At 39.4% G+C, this 26,955-nt stretch overlaps 1 protein-coding gene across 3 annotated transcripts; it reads left to right on the top strand.

The window, feature by feature from the left end:
- Positions 1-1,045: 1,045 nt before the first annotated feature.
- Positions 1,046-26,908, top strand: LOC102225227 (protein FAM222A-like). 3 transcript variants are annotated; one of them, XM_005810095.3, is made up of 3 exons: positions 1,046-1,415; positions 11,333-11,498; positions 24,562-26,908. In XM_005810095.3, the coding sequence occupies exons 2-3, from the start codon at positions 11,369-11,371 to the stop codon at positions 25,905-25,907; spliced, it is 1,476 nt and encodes a 491-aa protein (XP_005810152.2). In that variant the 5' UTR covers positions 1,046-1,415; positions 11,333-11,368; the 3' UTR covers positions 25,908-26,908. The 3 variants fall into 3 exon arrangements, with proteins under 3 accessions (XP_005810152.2, XP_023194640.1, XP_023194639.1); XM_023338872.1 differs by having other exon boundaries at positions 11,330-11,498; positions 24,565-26,908; XM_023338871.1 differs by having other exon boundaries at positions 1,048-1,415; positions 11,330-11,498; positions 24,562-26,907.
- The last annotated feature ends 47 nt before the right edge of the window (positions 26,909-26,955 follow it).

Raw genomic sequence — 26,955 nt, 5'->3', positions numbered from 1 at the left:
TGTTTTCAAAACTCTTTTCTGTGTTTTGATGTACAGTATATCACCATGTTTTTTGACATGGTAATAAACTGTTAATCTGATAATCTAAGGAAATAAAAATAACAGTTGTGAAGTGATGGGTTAATTTATCAAGGCAAAAAGTTATCCAAACTGCCCCCACCCTATGTGACTGTGATGCATTTGACAACAACAAATGACATAAGTGGTTCTTTTCAGAATAGCTATAATTCAGACACAGGATTGTGCATGGACACCAAGTCCATACACAATCAAAAGAAAGGACAAACAATTAACCAATACTGTTCACATATAGTAGTCATCAAGTGCCAACACTTAAAACCAACCCTGAGCCATAGTAGAGGTTAGAACATGCATTTAGAATAAGAATCTAATAACAACAACAAAAAACTTAGATGAATTTCTGCACAGTTATTTAAGATCAATTTAGGAAGCATCGAAGCATCATTGCCGTTTAGCCTTCTAACTGATTTGTCTTGTGAGGACATATATTTTTATTTGGCATCTGTCAATTTTTTAGCATACTTTAGCTATTGTTCATACTTTTCTTGTCCCTAAGAGAAAGATTATTTAGCCATAAATATGTAAACAAAACTAGCTAAAGGTTTATAAAAGCACAATAAACCTATGCATTACTTAAAACCCTGAGCACTAAATCGTCTATTGATGTTTTATTAGCATTTTTATCATTTTTAAAATGTATTTTATGAACAGAGGTATATTTTTATTATTATTTATGGCAGAACTTGTAACTGTGAAATATATGGATGCAGATCCAGATCCATGCTTTCTAGTCCTGCACATCTCATCTAGTTTTTAGCTGATTAAGAAGTATGTAAATGTTCAGCTCAAATAACCTCTGCATATTAATAACAAGAGAAAGCCAATATATAATAATAAAAAAAAAAACCTCAATTTTTTAATAGAGGACAGTATTTTTTTTTTTTTTCAACGTCACCTTAAGCCCCGCCTTCTCTCTCATACGATTGGTCGAGGCGTGGGAATATTCAAATGCAGTCCTGATTGATTCGCCCGGAGCCGGTTCCAGCTGCGCACAGGACTGGTCCGGCTTCGCATTCCCGACGTCGCTCCCTCAGTCGCTCGCAGCTTTCCGTCCATCCGCCTCGCTGCAATGGTACACAAGTGGCTTCGAGAAAAAACCGAACACTTGAGATCTTTTTCATAATATATATATATTTTTTATTTGTAACACGGGCGTCGAGCATGTCGAGGAAGTACAGTTGATGGAGCCGGCTTCTTCAATGGATATTTCTCCCGAGGTTTCCAGCGCTCACCGTGAAATCAGAGGCGGAGGAAGAACGTCTTCAGAGGAGGACGGGAGCCAATCAGCCGTGGCGAACCAAAGATAAACAAGCCTTATGATAAAGCAAAACTCTGTAAGACATCATCAGATTATATTTGTTTTTACAATGTGAGAGCGTTTACTTTAGTTTTGGATTATTTGTTGTAGAAGAAGACATCTCTTTTTATTTTCAGGCTAACAATAACAGTAAAGGTGGGGAAAAGAAGGAAAGCTGTAAGGATTTTCTGATGAGATATAAAAGAATTAAGTGTCCCAATCATCTTGTAGTATTATAATAGTTCTTTTTCTGAATGAAATTGAAATTTCTCATTATAAAGTATTTTATATGCATTGTTTCCACTTAATAAATGAATGATTACACCCAGTTCTTCCAAATGTGCAGATTTTAAATCCAAACAAGATTGGATGACATTAATAGGTTTTGTGCTTTTTTATTGTATTCTCTTATGCACTGTCTGGTAGCTTTCTGTGCAAATAAAATGCACAGAAAGGCATTTTATTTGCCAGCATCTCAGTGGCAATGCTTTGAAGTATATTATCAGTCACTCAGGGCTGCCTCAGAGGGTTTCCATTTCCATTGTCTACGAGCCCGAGGTGGGATCATCGCACCTCAATGCACCCGTGGCAGCCAGGGTTGAAGGTTAGCCTCAGCAGAGGTTCCTGCAGATTATTGGCCAGGTGTGAAATTCAAGCCTGTGTGCGTAGGCGTGTATGTGTGTGTGTGTTTTACCCTGCCTCCTTTGCCTGATCCTTTATTACTCAGAGAGATGGAGTGTCAGAGCACACCACCAGAGGCAGGGAAGAAAAATCCTGCAATTTTGGTGTTTTATTATCTCCCCTTCATCTTTTTTTTCCTGAGTGTCATGATGAAAAATGTTGTACTTTGTTCCATTTGTATCGGCTCTGTTCAAACGCAACTCTTATTTTATCTAGAATTCAGCATCCTTACATTAACATGTTTCTTTATTGCTGGAGCTTGAACTTGTTCTTAAATTTTCAGTGGATTTCAGCAGGCAGTTTGTGCAGGTATCCCCCACAGGGGTATTCCTCTGATCCCACATCACAACCAGGCAGTAATTCCAAGTCTGTGAAGAAGTAAAAAGAGGGGGGATTTGTCATTTGGCTGCCTGCTTTCATTTGCTTCCTCGGGAGTGAAGCTAAGCTTTGATTCATTGTGAAGTTTCACCAAGTATCCCAAATCATTCAATGGAGGGACTTGCACACTGTGAGAGTGACCTTTTTCTTGGAAGATTATCATCCAGGCCAGTGCAGGGGGGGGATGGGTGAGCTGATTAGGGTCTTCTATGTTTTTGCTCAATCATCTATTACCTCATTTTCAGGGGTCTGTTAAGTGTACATTGTAACTCCTTGCAGCCACTCTCAGCAGTTTGCAATGGTGAAAAATGACTGATAAGAGGAAGAAACATGTTTGCTTCCATCTTGTGGGATAATGTCAAAGTCTGAGCGTGCTGAGCAGTTTCTCATAATCACCTTTTTATCTGCTAGGGGTTGTCATGTGTAATTACCAGCGGCCTGCCATCTTCTGAAATCTGTCTAATTGGTCCTTTCTTTAATAACAGGATGACGGGCTGTGAGACGGGGGGCTTTACGGGTGCAGGGGTTAAAGACTGGGTCTCACTGCTCACTGGGGAGGGGACGGAACATCCACGGTCATTAATATTATTTTGCCTTCAAGCTTCTATCCCTGTAATTGCTTTAAATTAATGATTATCCTGCTGCCAAATTGCACTGGATGCATCATCATTTGTTCTGAAAGGAAAAGCAGGGCCATGACGACATCGTAATTTGGTTCGGAGATCAAAGCCACTTTACTTCTTGATGTGCCTACTGTACGCTTGAAAGCTTATCTTTAGGTTCTCTACCACATTAAAGCTACAGCTTTGAACAAGTCCAATGACTTCCAAAAAGTATCCGTACCGCTTGTAGCTTTCCATTTTGTTGGTTTACAGCCACAAACCTAATTGTATTTTATTTGGATTTTTTGTGACAGATCAAGACAAAGTACTGTAAAAATACGAAGAAAAAGGAAAGTAATTCATTGTTTTCAAAATGTTTGTCCAGCTTTATTCAGCCCCTTAACTTCTACTAAATAAAATCCGGTGCAGCCACATGCCCTTAAGAAATCCCCTAATTAGTAAACAGAGGATGTAATTTAATCTTGGTATAAATACAGCTGTTCTCTGAAGGTTTCAGATGTTTGTTTGAGAACATTAGTGAACAAACTGCATCATGAGGACTGTAGAACACAGCAGACAGGTCAAGGAGAAAGTTATGGAGAAGCTTAAAGTAGATTTATTTCATAAAACAATATCCTGAGATTTCAGTATCTCATGGAGCACTGCTCAATCCATCATCTGAAAACTGAAAGAGTATGGCACATCTGCAAAGCTAAGAGGGCCTGGGTAACTCTTGAGGCGCTGCAGACATTCACAGCTCCTTTGGGAGAATCTGTTGACCAGAAAACTTATTGTCATGCCTTTTTCGGACTTTGACATAAAGAAAATCATAAAAAGCCCAGTTGGCACATAGGAAACAAGCATATGGAAGAAGATGCTCTGATCTGGCTAGTTGATAGAAAGATGGATGCCCTAAGCATACAGCCAGACCACAGGGTGATTGTTTTGATCAAAGCACATTCAATTGTTAGAGTGGCCCAGTCAGATACCAGACTCAAATCCAATGAAAATATCTGTGACAGGACTTGAAAACTAATGTCCACAGAACCTCTCCATCCAATGTGACTGAGTTTGACTGAGCTTGAGCTAATTTTCAAAAAAGAATTCGCAAAGCGTTCTAGATGTGCAAAGAAAACAATCTAATTTCACAGAAGGGTGAATACTAATGTTTTCAAATTTGTACTTTTTTTTTTACTAAAAACTTTGCTTTAACTTCAGCTATGCACAGTTTATGTTGCTCTAGTAAATAAAACTGTATAAAAACTTAGGGGCAAGAGCAAAGATTTTCTTTGCTCTTCTCTGAAATATTTTTCTTCTTTATGATAGCAATAGATCATTTTTTTCAGCCTGTGGTCCAGTCCATTTATTCAGATCTGCTATCAGTCTGAGGCAAGGCCCTCAAAAGGTTTGGCTGCATATCTCTTTGCTCTTTAACGGTGTGTCTTAGTGTGTATATTGGGCTAAGGATAAGATAAGGCCATGTTTACCCTCTAATGCTACCTTGGTATTGGCCAGACTTTACCTCACGCAGTGTGTTTCTTCTACCTTGGCACCGGCAATGAGTGAGGGCAGATTTAAGTCAGTCCGAGGCTTTCCACTCCCCACCCGAGGGCTGCTCTCCAAGATAAGGCTCAATTTTGCAGCTTTGAATTCAAAGCTTCTCTTGTTCTCAACCTCATTTGTGCTCAAATATTGACAACTTTCTTTTCTTATTTTGTAACAATGATAGGGCGATTTGATTAGAGAAAACTTTCACACTGAGATACAGTTTATAAAACCAAGTCAATACCACAGAAAAGGCTCTCTGTTTGAATATAAATTATGCTTCAATGATTTTATCCCATTTTATCATTTTGTTTTGTTTTTTCAGAATTACCTGTCACCACAATCAAAATTCCTGTAAAGTAGCTAACCATTTTTAATGTATATTTTTCTAGATTAATATAAGTGTCCAGAAACTTTAAATTAGCAATTCACTGATTCTTGTTTTTGGGGGGGATCCCTCAGAGGGACAGAGACAGATATGAGATGATGATTACACTCACTGTTAGAGAACCGCAGCAGACCTTTTGTAATTTTTCTACTGCAGACGAAGTAGGTTTTTTACTCATTTTTACAAGGAGTGCCAATAGATGTGAATTTTTATTAGCACACAATAAGATAACAGATAATGAGTTAGTATATATTGAGGAAAAAAATGCTGCAGCTCCAGAGGACATTTGGCGATTTCCACCACATTTCATACAAAGTCATTTAGAAATAATTTTAAAGTAGCCTAGTAATATACATCACAAAGTAAATTAAGGCCTGCTAGGCTGATTCATTTATTCATTTAGGAGGATGATAGATTAATAAAATGGGGCAGCCTTATACTTTTAAAGCCAAAGTACAACAGTTTATATTCTACTTTTGGCAGGTTTTCTAAAGTTTTAATCATGTTTTGCCTTGTTATGCAGAGATAATACAGGGGCGTTGCTGTTGTTATATTATTGCTTTCACCATTAAATGAATGTTTTTGCATTAGCTGGATAGTTGAGAGCCTATTAAAGGTTGTCAGTAGAGTATTTGTGCTGTGATTAAGGGTGAATCATTTGCTTCGTTTCATCACAGCTGCGTCTTTGCATGAGAGAGTCTGTAATGTAAATGTGTCCGTCTCGCAGTCACTCAGCCATTAATGCTGCATGATTTACATCTAATTGAATTTCAGGACATCTGTCAGTATATCGCCCAGAGATAAGCGACATACATTTTGCTCTTGCATTAAAAATGTAAAGAGAAGCCTTTATAATGCTGTTATGCCTTCCACAGGAGCTAATCTTGATGCTAATGAGGCTCATTGTTGAGAGCTGCAGGCCCGGAGCATTCTTGTAGCGCGGAGCCAAGCGACCCGAGGTTGTTTGGTTATCCTGCATGTCAACCCAAGTATTCTGTTTTTGCTTTCTCAATAAAGAGGACGAGGGAAAAATCTGGGTCTCTCTTGTGTGCCGTTCGGATTCCAATTATATAAACTATTAGAGAATTTAACCAGGCCAGCTCTTATCAGTTAATCCAGAAGTAATAGATTCTATTAAAAATGTATGAGGGGATTGGGGATGATCTGTGCATATGCCGAAGGTTGTATTGAGATGAATCCAGCAGCTGCTGTCTAACTCGGCCTTTATTTAAGGCTCTTTGTCTGGTCCCCATTACTGACAGCTTTCTGCTGCACTTACCTTTACCAAAAGCATTTAGAACTGATCACAAGCTGTGACTTAGTAGTGACGGACTCTCTCTGTTTTAATATCCGTATTCAAAGAGAGACAGTCTTACTTTACCATTCTAATTTCACTTTATTAGGCATTTATTTATTCCTAAATCATTTTTCCTTTCCCTCGTCTCTGGCTTTTGAGTGAAAAGAAGGGAAGACATTTGCATAGCGCTCATGTGATAGAATGAGAAAGATGCTCGTCTGAAACCTTTTCATTGTCCTCTAATTATTCAGTAAGGATCCTGAGAACTGAGAACAGGAGACAAGATGGAAGAAGTCAGGGAAGGTGTGTGTGAGTCTGCCCTCTTTTATCTGTGCATTTCATGTTTGCTGAAAGGGAGGCTCTTTATGCATTTGGCTTCTATCTTTACTCTGACCTTTGATGCTGCACAAAGTCATAAAAGTCTGACAGAAGGGCAGACAGATGCTGGTGCCTGTATAATTTAAGGCTCTTTTTGTTGCTTGGAAAGATGTTTTTTTCCTGTTGCTTTTTACAGCCAAACAGGTGAAGCAGCGCATAATCCATTTCAGATCTAACACAGCGCTTGGTGGTGTGGTTAATCATGCACACACAGCCTTTGCTATACTAAGAAATGAAATGCACTTCCTGGACATAAATAGTGCCAGCTCCATGACTGCAGGAGTGAGGAGATTTTGTTGAACACATGCTCATGTATTCACTTCAAAGCTGTTTTTCTGCTCATCTGTGGCAAATTTCAGAAAGGTCCCTCCCAAATCTTCTCTCTGGCTCTTGTCTCGTCATAAGAAATGGCCCAAAATGCCTGCAGCAGATGCCACATTCTATCTAAGATGAGAGGAGAGCTTGTAAAATAACTTTGCCTGCCTAAACATTGTTATCACAACACCGTGGGGGACAGTTAGATGGACGACAAAGCACAAGGACTTTATCTCTCTGGCAGGCCCTCCCTGGACTGCATCCTGCTGCTTATCAGCTGCATGGATACAGACTACGAGAGGGAAGATTTAAACACTGTTTCTGCTTAAACTTTGTGCTTTTGTTATTGTCTCTAGAAAGATCCTTGAAGGCTTCAACTGGTGAGACGCTTGGGTTGCCAAAGAAGAAACATTTGGCGTTGCTTGACCTAATTTATGAGATGTGACTTGAGCTACACTTGTAGATGCAAGTTTAGATACTGCTGATAAAAATTTATCAGTTATTACATTAAGTTTCAATCTGCTTTTCTTTGAAGCTGATGTACTGGTTGAATTATTTTTTCCAGGAATACTTTATTTGTTGGCAGAGGTAGTGGAAAATCCACCCACCGTCTTAGTGACACTGGATTTATCCCAAACACTAAAATGCTTGGAATATCTAGTATAGATCTATCATTGCTCAATATTGGTTTGCTTCTTAATTTATCATTTCAAAGCATTTCTGTTGCAAAGTTCAACGTTAAGTTGTCTTTGGTTGTGGGGTTCCACAGGGATCCTTTTTTGGTGTTTTCTTAAAGATTATGCAACAATTTATGGTGTCACTGGTATGCTGATGATATTCAGCTGTCTACTACTACTTTAATGTTTCACTCCTTAAGAACATTTTCAAATGCATCAAATGAGAGTTTGTTGAATAATTTTCTTAAGCTAAACAAGGACAAAAGTAATTTGTTCACTGGCTAGCATGGTTGAAAGCCGGTGTTTCTCCTTATGCACACATTAGAGTCCTTTGTGAAACTTATCGCCTTCAGGTTGTCTTAAAAGCAGCTGATATTTTACTGATCGATTGGTCTGGATTCTGTTCGATACCGGATGCAAAGGTCAAAGGGCCAGGACTCTAGCCAGCGACGGCCACGTTGAAAACAGAGACCTCTGTACATGGGTTGTGCGCTTTACCCCTGCACCATTGCCGCTCTCCACATTTGAATTTTCTGAAATATGAAGTTCTGCAATGTTTTGTTCTTGGCCGTATTTTCTCTGTGCTTCATTTGCTCCTTTTATGTTATCTTTCGAGATTGTTCAGTGATAATTTCTCTCTCTGTAATATAGTGATATTCAGTTCTTTGCTACTTTTAAACGGTGTATAACAAAAGCCAGAAATTAAAAAGACAAAAATTATTTTTACACCATTAAAATACTGGTGTCGTTCCCCAGTTGATCAAACACAAGTCAGAGATTCTTATGTTTGTTCTGGATTATCATCGTCTCCCACACTTTCAAGAAGCTAAGACTCTGCTTGGTTATGCACCTTCATACCAGATCTGATCTTGTCTGGGAATATGTCATCTCCAGGACCCTGATCAGGACCTGTCATGTCTGCAAAACTAAAGCTGACAGAGTCTTTTGCTGCTATGCTGTGGAACTCTTTGTTCTGTGGGCTGAATGGACTTAATCAAGAAGCTGTTTAGCTGAAGACTAGTATTTGATTAGTATTTGGCTTGTATTGTATGTCATTTAAATGAACTTGGTTGTATTTTAGCTTTATTATTCATTGTATTTCATTTTAACTAAATATAGTGTTCTTTACTGTGTATTATGTTGCTTTGAGGCACCTTCTGATCTTAAAGGGTTATAGAAGTAATACTTACCTACCACCTCTGCAATACATTTACATCATAAATAGGTGAGAAATAGTTTTACTGCGACAGATGCAGGCATTTGGAGTCATTTAGATGTCATCTCTTCCATGTGCTAAGTAGGAGAGGTTGAAATTTTTAAAGAAAATTACAGCATAATAGAAACCATCATTACCTGCACTCCCGATTGTTTCTGACATCTTTTCTTGCTTTAATTTGAACTTTTTCAGGTAAGTCACCACAGGCCCTCATCTTGAGTTCTGACTCCCTCCTTAGTGTATTTCCTTTCATCTGCAAATCATTGGAGTGATGGAAGATATTCTTGTGCATGTCTCATTTTCTGCTTGTGAAGGGATTCCCCTGGAGATGTCCTCTCTCTCCTCTGTTTTCCCCTGCTGTCTTTTCAGTGACTCCCCTATGATAGATGTAAGGTAATGGTGGGATTGTTCTGAAATTGCTATTATTTTCTAAATGGGTTCTGATCATTCTGAGGCTTTTTAGCTCTCCTGGTGCCTGTGTGTTAATAGGAGAGCGGTTTGAAGTCTGTTTGTCCCAGATGAATGGATGTTGAGCAGAAAAAGAAAGAGGAAAAAGTGAGAGGATGACTGCACCTGGAAAAAGCAAATCAGTCTTTTCTTCTTTTTGAAGCAAAGGTAATCATGTTTCTGCAGCCCATCACTGAATGTTCTGTTCTGTGCTTGACTCACTTTAGTTCCCCTCTGGGTCCTCAGGGTGGAATAAAAACAAAAAAACAGAAACTGAGTAAGAAAGGCAATCTGACAGCTGAATGCTGCAGGCTGATATTAGCCTTGTTGGACTGCTGTGTGGTAAAGAAACAGTTGTTTCCCTTTGTAGCCAATGGATGGATTAACTTTTAATACCACACACTGCTGGATGTGTGACATTTTGCATCTGTATTTGCAGATACCTGATTTGCATGCATTAATGCATTTCACTGTGGCCTGAGGGCGTTATATATTTTGCATTGCTGGCATTCAGATTTTGCTGACTCTTTAAGATAATCAAAGAGAACGTCACACATGATTACTACTGAAATATTAACTCAATTACAGGCTTTTTTTTTCACTGAAACCACCCAGCTGTGGAGAGGGAAAGTCTTGTTGAGACAGAGGCTTTCATTTCCTCTGACAGTGCTTAAATCAAACAGTGCAGCAAGCTTCTGAGAGATATGCTTTCGTCTTTCTCTGCTGATCAATACAGTCATACATTTACAACAAGGAACAAGGTCTCTGTGCTGGTTATTCTTTCCACGTAGCCCGACCAGGCCTGAGGCTACAGGAGGGTTAGCAATAATCTTTATGATTACAGCTGAACGAGCAAGACTGATAACAGGAAAGAGCCTTCAAAGCAACTTAGCAGATGGAGCTGATTGAATCATTACCAAGCGATTCCACTTTTCTAACTGTTATGTCTCTGTAATTCCAAGAGTAGCTGAATTTGAAAAACACAACTCAATTCTTTTTAGTTTTATGTCTGTTTCCTGTATAAAGAAATATTGTCTTTTGGAAGGAAGCAATAATTTTAGATCAACTAAACTTTAATTTCATAGTTGATGTTCTTTAAAGTGGTTGTTTCTTTCAGCAGAAAGAAACAACCACTTTGAAGATGTTTTGTACCTGCGTAAACATTACAAATATTATGATTCCAGTACATAATATGTATTATCATGGGTCATAACCTCTCATTTTGTTTTTAATGAGAGTCATGGGACCCAAAAGAGAATCAGAACTGTGATTAATATAAACTTGATTCAATAGAGAAATATTTATATAACAATATTTAATTAAGCTTAATTACATTACAAATTATATCACTTTTTAAATTCATTTTTTAAATAAATACCAAGAGAAATAAATTGATGTACATTGTCTTCCATTGCCGGAAAACAATAACACTTTTTTAGACAGATTTGCAATTTTTTATCAGATATGTACCGTAACTGGGCAAATAATGTTCAGCCAATGATCCGGCTCTCGACAGCAGTCACAATTGCTTATGTTCCCCTTCAACAAAAACAAATAGCCAAAGCCTGGGATAGTGGATCATTTTTAAGCCTTAATGGTCCCAAGAGGATAAATCCTGATTTTAAAAATGAAAACATCCAATTTGTGTTCTCCCAATTATTCCATTTATGTAATTATATCTCGATGATTCATTTTTTTTATTTGCTTTAATGATTCTTTTAGTGTGTTTAATATCTTGTCATCCATAAATAGCCATTATTGCTTGTTAAGCATTAAAACTAATGACTACTATCTTACTAGCTGTCTTTGCTAGCTTAATGGTCTTTTAAGCTGTTTTCTCTTTTGGTTTTATCTTTTATGCCTTTGAAAGTTTTAGGTTGTTTGACCTTGACCTACTACCTGTTATGATGTACTATTTGTTTATGGGTGGCTCTGTTAAAATACCAACTACAGATAAACATGATGGGCATTTGGGTTAGTTGACTATAGTATAGAAGTGTTATAAACCTACTTTTTTCTTCTTTTAGCAGGAAAACCCAGGCTGCTTGCAGGCCCAGTGAACTATCATGCTAGCCTGTATCCAGAGACAGCAGAACTTCTCATCGCACCATTTGGCGTGCACACCCAAAAGCTTTGATGTTTCGCCCTCGTCCTTATTGCTCCCAGTGGCACCACTGCAGACATGCACCCGGAAAGGTTGGTCTGTTACACAGCTGGAGAGATTTTATGTGACAGTACGTACGCTAGAGAATTTCGTATTACAAAATCAGCTAAGTAAAAGAGTAGAAAGTTATGTTGTTCTTCACTTTGTCTTTTATAAATTCTTATCAAAGATGCACATAGGTTAGCTGAGGACCCAGCTGCTGTGAATCTTCTTGAATTAAACTAACAAGCTTCTCGGTAATAATGTCTGTTAATTGGGTCAGTAATCAATGTGCTCCTGCCGTGCAAAAAAGGCAGGTCAAAGTGGACTCTGAAATTACAGCGTTAATCAGCTCGCCCACACAGGATCACTAATGATGCTCACATTTCGTGCTTCTTGTCGGTGTTGTTTGACCTTCATCCTGACTAATTATTCTGCTTTTGTTGAAAGGTTGGGTGGGTGTCTTTTGGCCTTGAATTTATGAGTCGATTTCCTTCAGCTAAATAATTACATTCAGAGTGTCTAACATATTCCTTTTTTCTGAAAATGCATCGATAAATCTCATGATCTTTATACCACTGCACACAGTAGATTCACATACTGAGACCACTGAGGATAAATGTTTTATTTAAATTTTTCTTTGAAGAAAAGTGTAAGTCAAAGGAGCATATTATAAAAAAGATTTTTTTGTGTTTTGTTGTATGCTTTTGGGGAAAACAAGAGCCTATAGAGGCCCAGATTTGTCAGAGAAAAGAATCTTTGAATATTTTATTATGATTCTTTTGCTTAAAAGAACAAAAGGTTTGTGTGGGCAAATATGTGAAAATCTCTTTGTTTAATTTTTTTTTTTACATTTGTTGCATACTGAAATGATGGTATTAATTGTGATTAACCTGCATTTGATGAGTATTTTCTTTCTTTTCCTTCATCACAAATATCCCAGTAAGCTAACATCTCAGATACTAAAAATAAGCCAGGTGTAGATACTGTGTGAAAATCAGCCCAAATTGGTTTTGGCATCTATGGCTCTGGAAGTTTAATATGCTTTATCAAATATTGCAACTAGCTGTCCTTTGTGAGCACAATATTGCAAACATAAATATTGCAATGTTGATTTCAATTTTCAGCGGACCCCCAGTATTCGGTACCACATCTGCCCACCACATATTTAACATCTGCCAATACTTGAGATTTCCTCTAAAAACGCTTCTAACTGCCTATTTTAATAGTTCACACACCTAATATACCTCAATATGCATTAGTGCACTACCACAAAATCTAATATTTACAATCTTGCTTACTTCCGGTCTTGAGGGTAGAGCTAATCAGCTCCATTTTTTTCCAAATATATTAGATATGTGATACAAAAACATCCATGAATAGAGAGATCATCTGTGGCTACGCTGCAGTGACGTTCGAAAGAAAAATCTGATTAGATGAATCTGCAAATACTGACTGTAAATAGACAGGAGTTCACTATATCGTATAAAATTGGTGCAGAGGCGATTATTGGTTAGCCACTCAATATGAAATATTAATAATATTAAGAATTCTTAATATTTTAATGGGAACAGTACTGCTTTCTGTTCCAGCATGACTTCACACCAATGCACAAAGCAAGATCCATTAAGACATGGGTGAGCAAATTTGATGTGGGAGAAGTTGACTGTTCTGACCTGAACCCCCAAAAAACACCTTTTGGATAAATAAGAGCAGAGACTGCAAAGTCTTGGTTTGATGTTATTGAACATAGTCTAATAAAAGAATAAACAAATCAAATAAATGTAAGACTAGAATGAAATAAATGAAATCAGATAAGACTTCTTTACAATTTCTGCTCTTTCAAGTAACTTGCTGTCATCTGGCACTGAAAAACAAACAGAACTGAATTAGAACTAAAGGAGGCACATCCTTTTTTTTTACAGATTTAATGGTTCTGTAATTAGACCACTACACCCAACACCTGCACCTTCACGCAGGTGTTTTCACTTACACTGGATTACTGGACATCCTGTTAGTTTCACTTTGACTGGCACCATGCCATGGGAATTTGCTGAGGTCACAAAACCATTTTATTTTGTCGTCAAAAGCTTCTGTTATGTGGAATATAACAGGAGCAACAAGACTAACCCGACAGTCAGGAACGGCCGGGAAATGATCATCCTGGGTTTTAAACAGCTAAAAATGATTCAAATACCACTCTGGTGGCTTGACAGACTGCGTAGTTAATTAAGGCTCCTTTATGTAGTTGTTGCTTAACCGTGTGTATCCAACTATGTGCAAATTTGAATGCTCCATCTACTCATCTCTCATTTCCTTAGGCAAAATACCTCTTTGTTATTAAAAATTAATTTGGAGTCAGTGGAGCACTTGCCTGCTAATTGTTGTAACAGAAGGGCCTGGTTTGCCTCGGGCGGATCCGAGGATGCATTTCTCATCCTGTTTACCTGCAGGGCCTCCACTCCTCCTCATTTCCAACCCATCCTTAGTTCTCTGCACTGCTCCCTCCAGCTCAAGCCTGACATTTCAAGCACAGCCGTGGGGAATAGGCTCCTGATGGGAGCTCAGTCTGTGTGGTCCACGCTTTTTCATTAAGCGAGTCGTTGCTGGAGCGAGTTAAAAAGGGACAGCCTCTAGCCACTGCTGCGCTTTTCAAAGCCATTTCCACTTTTAGCTATCAATAAATTGAAGGAACACTAGAGCTCTCACGGCTACGCGAGACCCCATGTGAGCAATTTCCGAGAAAGTGTTACGAAGATGAGAGCAAATGAGAGTTCCACTCTTCTCCGGTATCTCTGTGTGAATGCAGGGGCTGCGAGTGCTTTTTTTTTTTTTTTCCCACGCTGCTGGCCTGGGCTTGATGCTGGCTTAGAGAGGGGAAAGTTTGCCCAAGCTGGGCCAAAGTGGCACGGAAACAAATGAGGAATGACACTGGCGCAAAGAAGTCCTCGCCAGAACCTCCTCGAGCGCACATATCTGAGTGTTGAACCCTGAGGTCACTCCGTTCTGAGAGCACCGTTCGTGTCAAGGCTACTGACACAGAAACAGGGAGCCATGTGAAAATGGGGTGAATGAGTGTCTGTGTTTTTGCTTTGGTTTGTTTACCAAGGAAGGTCATAAATAGAGAGGCTAGTGTGAGGGGAGCACATATTGGGGTCCACATATCTGTGTCTTGTCCTGCAGAGGGAAATGCAGATAATTAGCAGTCAGATCTGATGTGCAGTTTGGCAGGGTGAATAGTTGAAACCAACTCACGTCTCTGTAGCTGCTGCTGTGATGAGCCAGAGTTACAGTGCAACAAATCTGGTTATTGACATACAGCGTACAAAGAGGAACATAACGTCTTTTTTTCCCCTGAACTTGTTCTCTCTGTCTCAAATCAGACTAAACTTTTCCTGAAAGTGAATTTATGATAATAGCATACGATTAATGTTTCATTTGATTTATCTCACAAGTTGATTCTTTGGGAAATGATGGTGCACATAAGTTGAGTGTGTAAACATCAAGTCCACAAACCTGCTAGAAAACCTTCTAATTGCTGTGGAGCTCTTTGTATTACAACCTGTTTTTCTCAACTTCAAAACACAAAATAAAACCAAGGTTGTACAGATAACAAATACAGATTTCTCACTGAACACATCTTAATCTTTTTAGAATGAATTACTTCAAATTATTTAGAAATAGAGTTAAAATCCTTTCCAGATTAATTGTCAGCTGCATCCAAAAGGTCATTGCTAGCATCTTTGTTTTGCTTGGGATGATACTAACACACACGTGTATGCTACAGAGCAGAAAGTATCAACAATATAATTCTCTAAATAAAATAAAGAGCAGAATTTCTTTTTCACTTGGTATCCATGTCTTATTTTTTAAAGAAGGATATTGGCAGCTGCTCAGTTTAGCTGTTTACTCTGGCTAAGTGGCAGAAAGTCTATCGCAGAGGCTGGTTTCAAACAGATGAAGGCAGGACCAATTAATTACATGGGTTTTAATTACTGGGCTTATTGGGCCAACTGGATGCATAGAAGGAGTTGTCATAGCAACAGAGAAATAGGTTTGAAAGGCATTGTACATGCTCTGCGCTCAGTCCCCCGTTATTAATATAGGCGAGAGTATTTTTATTATCAGTATTATTGGTGTAGTAAACAAGTATTTACGCCTGCTGAGAAGTGCTGTTCTGTAATTAACCGCCTGTTTTCAGAGCTGCGTTCCTGCTGAGGTTCTGACACCAGTAAACAAGTGATCTCACCCAAGTGTTCAAGATAAGTCCTTAGTCGAAGATAAAAGATCTTCTAATCCTGGCAGTTCTGCCGTCGGGTATGGTTATATTCTAGTTTTATCTCATGTGGGAATCATATCTAGGAGTTGCTGTAATTGTTTCCTCATGTTCCCTCGGCATGAGACGGCTGGAAGCTGTGGGTTTGGAAACCCAATGAGCTTGTCCAACTCCTGTTTCAGTCCCTGGGTTGTTTTGCCCATAAATTAGTGATTAACTCAAACTGCTCCAAAACAATGAGGTCTCTGCTCTAATCTTGCAGGATGGGGGGAGGAGGGACTTGGAGGGGGTAAAGCTTCGAGTGTGACCACGGGAAAAAGATTATCCAGTTTAAAGAGGAACTGAATGAAGGAGGCATATACTACTGCACAAATAAAAATGTTGCAATGTTCAATCATATTCTTAAACTAACTTTTGAATCTCCTAAAGAATATCGCAAAATCACCGCCACTCCAAACCTTTTTTTTTCCTTCCCTTGCTTAAATAGAAAAGGGAAATCAGGATGAGGTGGATCATTTCTACTTTAACAACTTAATGCGTGTGCTGCAATTAAACTAGTAATTTAAGTCCAGGTCCATTAAATTTATCAGAATTCATGCTGCATATCACATCAGTGCCGCTGTGCTCGTTTTTAAGGACAATAAAAATACAACCAAGGTTTTCAGCCCCATGTGGCTGATTTCAATCAGCCCTGAGGGAAATGCTAAAAGGTCAAAAAATGTTAAAGCGTTGCATGATGGCTTTGGCTGAGGCCGCCCGCAAAAAAGAGGCTGCTGTTATTTTCTGGGCTTGCTCCGCTCTCTGTCAGTGCTGAGCGGAGATACAGCGTGCAGGCTGCAGGTTCAGGGTGATTAAGTGCTTAAGGTCAGGCTGCTAATTATCTTCCTGCCATTCCTCACCTCACAACACACAGCTGCCATTTCCCCCGTCGTCATGTGAACGGCCTTATATTTGTTTTCACTTCTTATCTTTATTTCACAGCTCTAAATTTTGTTGTATAAATGCAGCCTGTCTCAAAGCCTGTTTAAAACCTGTCTTAAAGAAGCTTAGAGCTGACATTTGCTATAAATATGTGAGAAAGTTTAGAATGCTGTTTGAAAATATTAGTGTCATTAGTAAATACCAATAGCCAAAACAAAAAAGTGCCTGATTACTGTTTGATGATACCCTGAAGTAGGCTAAACAGTCTCAAACGCATCATGTCCTAAACCATGAGTAAGAAACAAAGTCACTGACATCTACTTGTCCGGAAAAGGTTAAGCAATAAGCTCTGAGTCTCCAGCAAACTACACTGACAGTCATTATACCCAAAAGTGGAAAAAATCCTGGAGGAGTGGTGATCTTTCCCAGGAAGAGACTGACCTATCAAAATTACTCTCAGGAATACATCAATGACTCACTCAGTTGGTAACAGAAGAACACAGAAAAAAATCTAAAGCGCCGCAGGTTTCAGTTGCATCAGTTTAGGTCATTGTTTGTTAGCAATAGCCTCTTTCAGATCATATTTCTGCAATAAACACACAACCAACACCTCCCAAGTGAGGATCTTTTTAATCTGTCACATTCAAAATCTAGCTAGATGATGGGCTGTGTGTGCTTTCAAAGCAGGTAACTGAGACAGGGCTTACGCTGAGGTGTGTTTGGGGGATTCTCATCTTTATGTGGCTGAGCTGTGTGTTGTGACCCTCATGCAGGCTGTCTAAAATGCATGCAGTGCCTTACATACAAGAACGTTGTTGTGCATCATCAACATGATATCGGCTGGAGATTCTGCTGATCATGTTTCTTAGATTAGATGGAAACTGGTGGATCATCTGTTTTCTCTGCTCTCTCTGCACCCACGGACGGTGCAGCAGCAGCTGCTGCTGTCTTTGCTTTATATTGTATCACTTCATCACACACGTTTCACTGTCCTGTTGTACACCAGTTACAGTTCATAGCGGTTAAGGCTTTCTGACTACCTTCGGTGATGATTTAGGGCATAATATTGAATAAGCTTCTCTTGCTCACAAGCCCTCCAATGTGGCTAAAGTGATGCAGTTCTGAGAAGGAGGTCAACATGTCTCCTCTGCGATGTCAGAGAGTTATTGCCAGTTATTTTAACTGTGTGATAGCAAGATTACTGTCAACAGTGGCATCTCAAATTTAGCTTGACTATCTCTACCATCTGTCATTGTTTTCTGTGTGTTAAACAGAAAACAATCTTAAGCTGTGCTATTAATTCTTTAGTTAAAAACCTTAAAGAAATACAGATTTGAGAGTCGCTCAGCAACATTTGTGTTTTTCCATACAGTGTGACCTTCCTCTGTTAGTGTTTTTCCACCGAAGCAGTTCCAGTGCTTAACAAGGGCTGCTGCTGTGGCCAGTTTTAACTGGTTTAATAAAAAAAATAAAGTTAAGAACCTGAAGCAGCTTGGTGCCAAGTCATTACATCACTTGAGCATGCCTTTTGATGTATTTGTTTTAATGTATTTTAAATTTCTTTAGTGGCTCATGGACACAGTTCATCCATCCACTATATTTGTCTAATATGTGTATTTAGAAAACATCTATTTAGTCAGTTAACTCAGTTCAAGTCCATGTGTATGGCTTATTTCAGCAACAAGGCAGTTCAAAGTGCTTTACATGATAAAACACAATACAGTAAGAAAAACTATTGAACAAGCAACAAGCATTACATTTTGTCAAATGCCATCATTAAAATCGCCAAGAACAATCATCATCAAATATACATCAGATATATTTGACTAAGGATTAAAGATAAACTCATGGATGAGTTTCTCTAGATCTTGCAGGAACATTAGTCATTTAATCATAGAAATGTTCTTCAGGTGATAGAAGGCTGACTTTGTAATTGTCTTTATGTGTCTATAAATGTTCATGTCTGGGTTCATCGCTGCACATAGATTTTGGGCCTGATCACTAATTTCTAGCTGTAATAAATGACGCTGTGTGCTGACTTTTGATTGTTACTCTTTTTTTTACATCTTCTGTTCAACCATAAAGAAAGTTATGGTACATCAATGTTTGCATTTATCAATGTCTTACTTGCTTTTTCGAAATGTTAATGCTAATTAGTTTTCTCCTCAATTAGGCAGACTTACTTAGGAGCTTTATGTCTCTTTCTGGTTCTGGCTTATGCCTGGTTTTTACAATTTGATCTACAATTTTCAATAAACCTTCCTTTTGTGTCTGCTGAGACAAGATCTTGCTCTTGGCCCAGAAAGCCCTATTGCCAAGATAGAATCAGTTCACCACAGTAAAGCGTGTGGAGACTGAAATAACTGGTACTAAATAAGCAAGTGTTGGACTCTGGCTTACCACTTGAACCAATGTTGTGAAAATTGAGTCATAAATGGTTAAACAATGCAGTTGCTGCTTGTATTATTTCTTCTGCTAACTAGCTTTTTAGTTTGGTTCAGAAGTCTTTGCCACTGTATTGTGGGTCAGACAGTGTTTGGTAATCAGTGGGCTGGAGAACTTTTGAGAATGAAAATAAAGATAGGTTTTTCCAAAGCTAGTCTGCAAACTGCTTGTTTTGACCCTTATCTGTTAATGAGCCTTTGGTCACCAAAACAATGTTGTGGTCCAACAGCAGGTGATCAGTGTATATGTTGAGTCTGCTGACATTTTATTGTCTGTAAAGACAAAAGAACACTTGCTATGCGGAATAAATCACTTAGCTAATACCGTCAGGTGCAGAAATAAAACATCTTGTCAGTTGAAAGGCTGCACATTTTACAGTTATAAAGGTTTGATACATCTTTCCTATCATTTGTGAGAATAAAAAAAGCTTCACAATATCAGTCAGTGCATTAAAGGTGTCAGGGTTTGCCAGGAAATTGTCCCCCACACCATGACAACGCAACCAACAGCCAGAGCCACTGATTCAAGACAGGATGCAGCCATGCTTTTATGATGCTCACTTTGACTTTTGAATTAACATCTGAATGCTGCTGAATTTGAGAGTCGTCAGACCGACCTGTTTGATTTGTAGCCTTGGTTTCCTGTGTGTAGCTGACAGCAATGACACTTGTTGTGGTCTTCTGCTGTGAGGATTGAAAATATAAATATAATCCTCTTCCTATGCCTTTCTGCCAACCAGTCTGCCCATTTTCCTCAGACACCAACAAGGCTTTTACATCGACACATCTGCTGTTCACTTGATATTTTCTTTTTTTTTCAGACTGTGCTCCATCCTGAGAGATCAACAGGTTCTGTACTACTCTGCCAGTCTGTCAGGAACCAACAACTATGTCTCATTCAAAATTACATAAATCGCCTCTTTATTCCCAAGTTCTGATGGCTGGTTAAACTCCAGCAAATCAGCACTCAATGCCTAAAGGCACCGACTTCCTGTCATGTTACTGGCTTATTATTACTAGTTTGTGTTATGAAATAGCTGAACAGGTGTACCTCGTAAAATGTACTGGTAAGTGTATTCCATGTGCAATATATTAGAAGTTTACATATCAATTTATATTTGTTCATTCGGATGTGGCTTGTTCCATCCAAAGACACTGTGATTTATGACCAGATCTGATTTACATCATAGTGAAGTTAAAGCCCTGAGAGCGTGGTTGTGTTGTGGTCAAGATGGAAAGAGGAGACAGAAGAGAGTTAGAAAAATGCTTGCTTTTCACAATTGATATTGTCCTCACAGTGTAAAACAGGAATATAAAGAACCCGTAGCTAAATTGTGTCTGCGACTTCTTTCTTTTGAAGTTGTGTTCCAATACACTTCCATACTTTTTGTATTTTAGCAGTATTTGTGTTGCCTTTTGTGCTAAGGTCACAAAGTAAGGTTTTGTTGTTCAGATCTGCTATTTTGTCTTGTAGTTTTGAACCACTTTAAATGCTTTAACACCTGCAAAGTGCAATAATTTGCATCAGACAATAAAACTAATGACTTGCAGCTTTAGGCATATTTCTCTTAGCTTGTTTTTCCACATAGTCTACCTAAACCTATTCCTGAACGCCACAAACACAAACTCTGTTTGTGGAGTGTGGTCCATACTTCACAACCTGATTGTGGATTCCACACATTACCTCTCTGGACTTGTCGGTCCAGTTTCACCGATCTCTATGAGGCATCATGTTGAGCATTTGGTTGAGACAGCAGCCTCTTGGCAGGCGGCTTTTGTCTAGTTGTCTGCTTCAGGGCGAAACATGAGTTATCACAGTGCCAGGTTGTCATTATTGAGCATTGAACTTGGCTGTGTTTGTCAGGAAAACCTTCTGAAATGGGCAAATGAGGAGAAATAAAGACTTCAAGACATGATTTTATTACACTGAGACCATATTAACATCCCCTTTTTACCTCACTGTGTTGCTGCTGTTCGCTGCTATTTAACACCAGCAATTGCAATGAATCTCCTCTAGATTGAAACCTTTAACCTCCGGCTGTAGTTTAGAGTAATTTAATACGGATCATGCTGATCTCATATGAAACCTCACACTAAGCAGAGGTTGGGTTTCTGTCAGTAAAAAACCCTAAACGGATCCCTTTTCCCATGCATATGTCACACAGCGGTGTTGCTCAGATGATGAATGTGAATTCAGAGTGCCTGTTTGCTAATGAGGTTTCCACCGTGCCACATTAAGGCAGCCGCAGTGGGAAGTGCAGCTGTGTTGTGTCTCCTCAGCTCTGACAGGGCTGTAATCTGTGGGACTAACAATATCAGACATCCTGTGAAGACGTGTTAGCATTCGGAGCGTTTGAAGTGCGGTCGTACCACGCAGGGCTCAGCACTTAACATTTTACACAACGAGAAACAAAAAAACTGCCAGGTTTTGATTTGTTCTGCTAAATTATCAATTGCTGGTAGCTGCGTATTACCCATCGAGGAGAAATTATATTAATACTGGTGTGTGGTGATGCAAGGAGTTATTACGCTTTTAAATGTGTCATTTCTTTTAGTAATCTAAGCTCCTTTTAGGTGGTTATGATCCTCTTCCTCTTATCTTTTACGGTCATGAATAAAACATTTTTAGCCAAAAGCTATAAGTTATTATTACAGCTGGCATTTTGTGTTACCTCTTTCTTCACATGCAGGATTATGGGAAACTGGAGAGGAGCGAGCTCACATCTTGATGTTGTGTACAGTACAAACACCCCTTCAACATCCCAGATGTCATTGTTTTCTATAGCAGCACTACGCTGAAACATAATAAGGCCTGTTTTTGCTTTGTTGTATTTCTCTGCAGAATTCACTCACACTCCTGGCACCATGGTGCTCGTTCCTTCTGCTCCGCCGGGAGACCGTCGGGTGGATTGAACACTCTGCCTTACCTCTTTTTTTTTCTCCCCTGCATTTTAAACACCCAATTTATTCCTTTCATGAGGTGGATCTTGTAGATTGAGTCATTTTCACAGTCGGGAGGCTCACTGTGGGTCTGAGATGAAATGAACTCCCAAATCAATTTCAAATGGGAACAGTGAGCAAGCACCACCCCTGCATAGCTGGAATTGGTTTTGTTATTGAAAATGAAATGAAGTGTTTGGTTTCTTTTTTTCCCTCTCCCCCTCTTTATTGCAGATTACAGCTTTGTTCTCTTTGCATGCTATGATTTCCACTGGCTCACTGTGTGATCTTGGTTAATTTCAGAGACTTTTCTGTACCCTGTCAGAAATTCCACAAAAGAGTCAATCTGAAAGGCGGCAATAATTTCCTGAAGTGATTTATTGTTTTTAAAATAAAGCGCTTTTCCCACCTTTTCTTTGTCAACACAAGCTAAAGCAGCACCACATAATAAGCTCAAATAATAGTGTTTGACATGTGCGGCTAAGAGGGCAGGACAAAGTAAAATTGGTTTTCATCAGCGACATTCTTGACAATTGCTTTTTTCTTTTAGTGTGCAGCAGCCTATCAACTATTTGAACTTAAATCTTTTACAGTAATTTCTGTGCCAGCTCCTGATTTCATGAGTCAAAATAATTGTTTTGGATAAACAATTGTTTTGGATAAATTCAAAACATAAATTCAAGTCACTTTATCCCTATCAGGGATTTCCATTATCGTTTAGTTTTTAGTAGGCTATATTGGTTTTTCTTTAAATATTGTTATCGTTAATATAATAAATGTTTGCAAAGCTTCAGAATTTAACTCCTCCATAAAATGAGTTATTTTTCTTTATAGAACATGTTTGGTCTGAACAAGCTGAAACACTAAACTCTTTTTTTCTTTAACTGAAACAGGTAGTGTGTAACGTTAAAAACGTTTTTTTATATATATTTGTTGTATCTGTCACTCTTTTTTGACAGTGTAACATGAGACAAATAATCTGAAAAAAATTCAAGTTTCTCCACCTCCTCCCAGTGCTCCTATTGTTTTAGTGCTGTCAATCATGCTTGTGTATGTGCTGTTCAGTGTGCAAATGGCAGCGAATCAACTTACCATTACAGAAACACTGTTTATTTGTTATGATTGATGGCCATGCTACTAACCTCACTATTCTGTTTTGAAGAACGACCTGTAATCTAGCAGAGAGCAAAGGGGAGGGAGGGTATGAGCAGCATGTGCACAAGTATAATTAACAGCGCGAGACCACAAATAGAACCATAGCAAGGAAGCAGAGGAACATCATTTTTTTTCACAGATTGTCTGTAAAAAACATATTTTTATAAAGGTTACCTCAGTTTTTACATCTTAGAATGACCTCATTCATCTGTGAGGACACATTTCAACCTCTTGTAACTGTTTTCACCACAAAGAAAGTTAAATTGTTGATTGAAAAAATGAGGACTTTTCTAAAATATCTTAGTTTGAACAATGGTAAGTATTTCTAAAAGCAATTATTTTCTGCATTTTAAGCATTTCTCGAACATAACCCTACATTAAACGGGAAGTAATGTCAATTTGGAGACCCAGATTTTGGAGACAACTGCCACATAGCAACAGCTGCAGTAATAAACAGTTTGGGGTTTTTTTGCACTTCTGGTAGTTTGAATCTTATTAAATCCTTCTCACATATTAATACATGGAAACTCTGTTGGTGAATGTGTTCCTTTTCGTATTTCATTTCCAAAAATGCAGAGGCATTGCAATTAGCTGGTATTAGTAGCAGCAATAAGCCTTATTTACTGAGTTCACCCTTCTGTTCTTTTAACTGCAGCTCTAATATGGTTAAGCTAGGTTAGATGTTTGTTCCCAGATTCAACTTCCAAATTCAGAGGTAAATGAAACACATTAACAATAGCTGCCAGCACTTGTTCTTGGTTCACTTGTTGGATGTGGTTTTGAGCTATTCTCCATTGCACCTCCCATCTGAGGAGTATCTGTTTGAAGCAGAGATCAGTGTGCATAAATTGCTGGGTCTAAAATGGTCCTGTTGGCTGTTTGTGCTTTTTGGCTTAACATTACAGCTTATTTGGTTCATATTTACCTTTTTATTAGTAGATACCAAGGTTTCTTCTGAAAGCAGCACAAGTACCACCAGCTGTACTTGTTCCACAGATTGAGAATAATGGGTTAATCCTTCACTTTTACAAGAACATTGAGCACTTTAACCATAGTAGTGCTTTCTCTTATTCAGTTTGACTGTTGATGGAGTTATTAAAAAAGAAATGTGGATTAGAAAATTTATTATCCTCCTGTTTTTTTGTGTTTTTTTTTACATCTTTTGGCAAACTAATTATTGGGGGTATACTGAGTCTAAATTAATATCATTAAGTTCAGTTTAAAGCATGCCAAAGGCGCTTCAGTTTGTAGCTGCGCTTTATATATGCAATTATCCCCTACGGCAGATTCAAGACTGCAGAATAATGAAAAAGTGAAAGAATCAGTCTCTTCTGGGCTGCCTGGCTTCTAATCACCTTTTCCTGTCTGCCTGTTTTCCAGCAGAGACCGGGTCCATGATTTCTCGGTACCCATCTCCTGCAGAGTTGGACGCTTTTGCCCAGAAAACCGCCAACAACCCGCTCTCCATCAAAATCTTTCCATCTGATGTACGGGTGCCACAACACAAGCAGCTCAACAAAACTGTGAATGGCTTGGACACCACAGGTCAGCGCTACAGCCCCTACCACCACCCACACTCAGGAGGCTACCAGGGCTTGCTGGCAATCGTCAAAGCCTCCGTGGTCAAGGGTGTTCTGAAAAGCTCTGAGGGCAAGAGGACTAAACACATGAACTCTCAGACTTCTGTGGCACCGTATAATAACCCTCTGAATGATAGCTGCACAGTCAGACACAGACATGAAGCCTATAACACAGGTTCATATAAGCCCCCTGATGTTCCCATTGAAGCACTTTGTTCTGCTGCAGGAATGGCCTCCAGAGATCAGAGCCTGGCCTCCCAGTCGGAGCTGGCAGAGGTTCAAAGCCTGATGAGGCGGATGAGCAGAGTTCCCCACAGCCAGGCCCAGCAGCTGGGGGGAGAGGCTCGGGCCAGCCCCTCGCTGCAGGCCGTGGCAGCAGTGGCACATCCAGAATCAGACTTTGTCTTTGGAGTACCGCCCCAGAGTAGTCGAGCCTTCGCAGGAGCAGTGCTACCTACACAGAGTTCAGACACAGCCAAAACTGGATACCTAGAGAGGGGCGACTACGCCATGTGGCAGCACAAACCTCCAATGCAGCTCTATCAGCAGGAGGTGGTGAGGATGTACGGTGTGAGTAACGACACTCAGAGCTGTAGAACAGTGGAGGCCGGGGTGGGGTCTCCTGAAACCTGCCACCCTCTGCCCTGCTCCTCCCAGCTGCCTTACGGGCGGCGCCTCGGAAACATGGGAGCCGCCGTGCAGAAAGAGCGGACAGCGGGACAGTACTTCGCTCCTCTCTGGGACAACCCGGGCAGCGACGGGTATTCCTCTCAGGTGTTGGGAACAAATACGTGTGCATCCAGGCCTAGACATGTAGGGATCGCCCATCCTCATCTCCAAGCAAGCTGCCATCAACAAAACCAACCCCAGCTTCATCCGCATCATCCTAATCAGCACCACCCTCTTCATCACCATCAAACCCAGGCCTACAGCACGGAGCAGAACCTCTCCTGCGGGCTGCCCAGCTTCAGCCTGTGCCACGCCGCAGTACTCAGCAGCAGTCTGCAGTCTCTGGAGTGCCTCATCAGTGAGATTCAGCCTCCCTGCATCAAAGAGTGCATGCTGGGCCGCGGGTACGAAGCCATGGGGGGGATGCTTCCGCTGCTGGAACACCAGCAGCACATGCAACTCCCCGTCTACAGATGAGGCAGCGCTCTGGGACACGCGAGTTCGAACATTCGTGAAATACACATGCCTTTTTAGTTTGTGCATGTATTTGTAGAAGGCTGTGCATTAAACACTTGGAAAACGGGAGTAAATAATAATCAGGAGTCACGATGCAGGTTTACGCTACAGATTCTTTTATTTTTGACTGCTGTTGTTGATTTAACACTGAAGCTGAGCACTTGATCGCACTTGGAGTTCATCAGTTAATCGTATATTTTGTATTTGCTGTTATTGACCTTTTACAAAACGGAAATGGATCAAAAATAATCAGGGGTATCAATCAAAAAGGATGTAATTGCAGGATCTCTTAAAGAGTTTAGTAATGCAGTTGTGTATTCCTACCTATCTTGTTAGAGTTGGACCATTGGTAAACTTTTTGTCCTGACTTTAAGCCAAGTCTAGTCATAACAAAGTATTATCTATCAATATGAAGCAACTCCTAAAGCTTATATGAGAAGATATTGCTCATAAACACAGAGTTTTGTTATTTAACGTTTAAAATAATTTGTTTCACTTCTCAGCTCAGTTGATCTTGACTGTCAAATGAACACTGTTGCATTCAGGCCAAGTGAGATGCACCCTTTGGGGATATTTTTTTTGAGCATTCTTAAAGGTAAATCTGTTGAGTGAACTTTTTTTCCCCCTCTAACTCTTGAAGATTGTGTGACTGTTTCTCATAACGAATAGCTGTTTTTGGGGGGTAAGCTGCCTGACTCATTTACTGTCTTGTTCTTTGCAGGGCTATATTATCTCTAATGGTTTGAAATGTATGAGTGAGCAGCACTTCATATGTCTGCAATGGTTTTGTGAGACTATTTATTTCTGTCAACTTGGTGGGTTACGTGGCAAACTGTCTTTATAATTATAAAGTGCAATTATTATATATGGACACATGAGTTATCTCCATAAATTATGTTGATGAAATAACTTTTTGAAATGTATGACCCTAATCAAACACTTTTTTGTCTCTTCTTAATAAGGATTGTCAAGTAAATAAATTTTTTAAAACCCAATAAGTATTATTTTG

Source organism: Xiphophorus maculatus, chromosome 8 (genome assembly GCF_002775205.1).
Source record: "Xiphophorus maculatus strain JP 163 A chromosome 8, X_maculatus-5.0-male, whole genome shotgun sequence".
In the NCBI taxonomy this organism is placed as follows: domain Eukaryota; kingdom Metazoa; phylum Chordata; class Actinopteri; order Cyprinodontiformes; family Poeciliidae; genus Xiphophorus; species Xiphophorus maculatus.
This window is presented reverse-complemented; position numbering and strand designations above follow the sequence as displayed.

Coding starts and splice junctions, on each gene's coding strand:
- LOC102225227 (XM_005810095.3), top strand. CDS start 11,369: ATGCTAGCCTGTATCCAGAGACAGCAGAACTTCTCATCGCACCATTTG. Junction 11,499..24,561: donor GCAGACATGCACCCGGAAAG/GTTGGTCTGTTA, acceptor CCTGTTTTCCAG/CAGAGACCGGGTCCATGATT.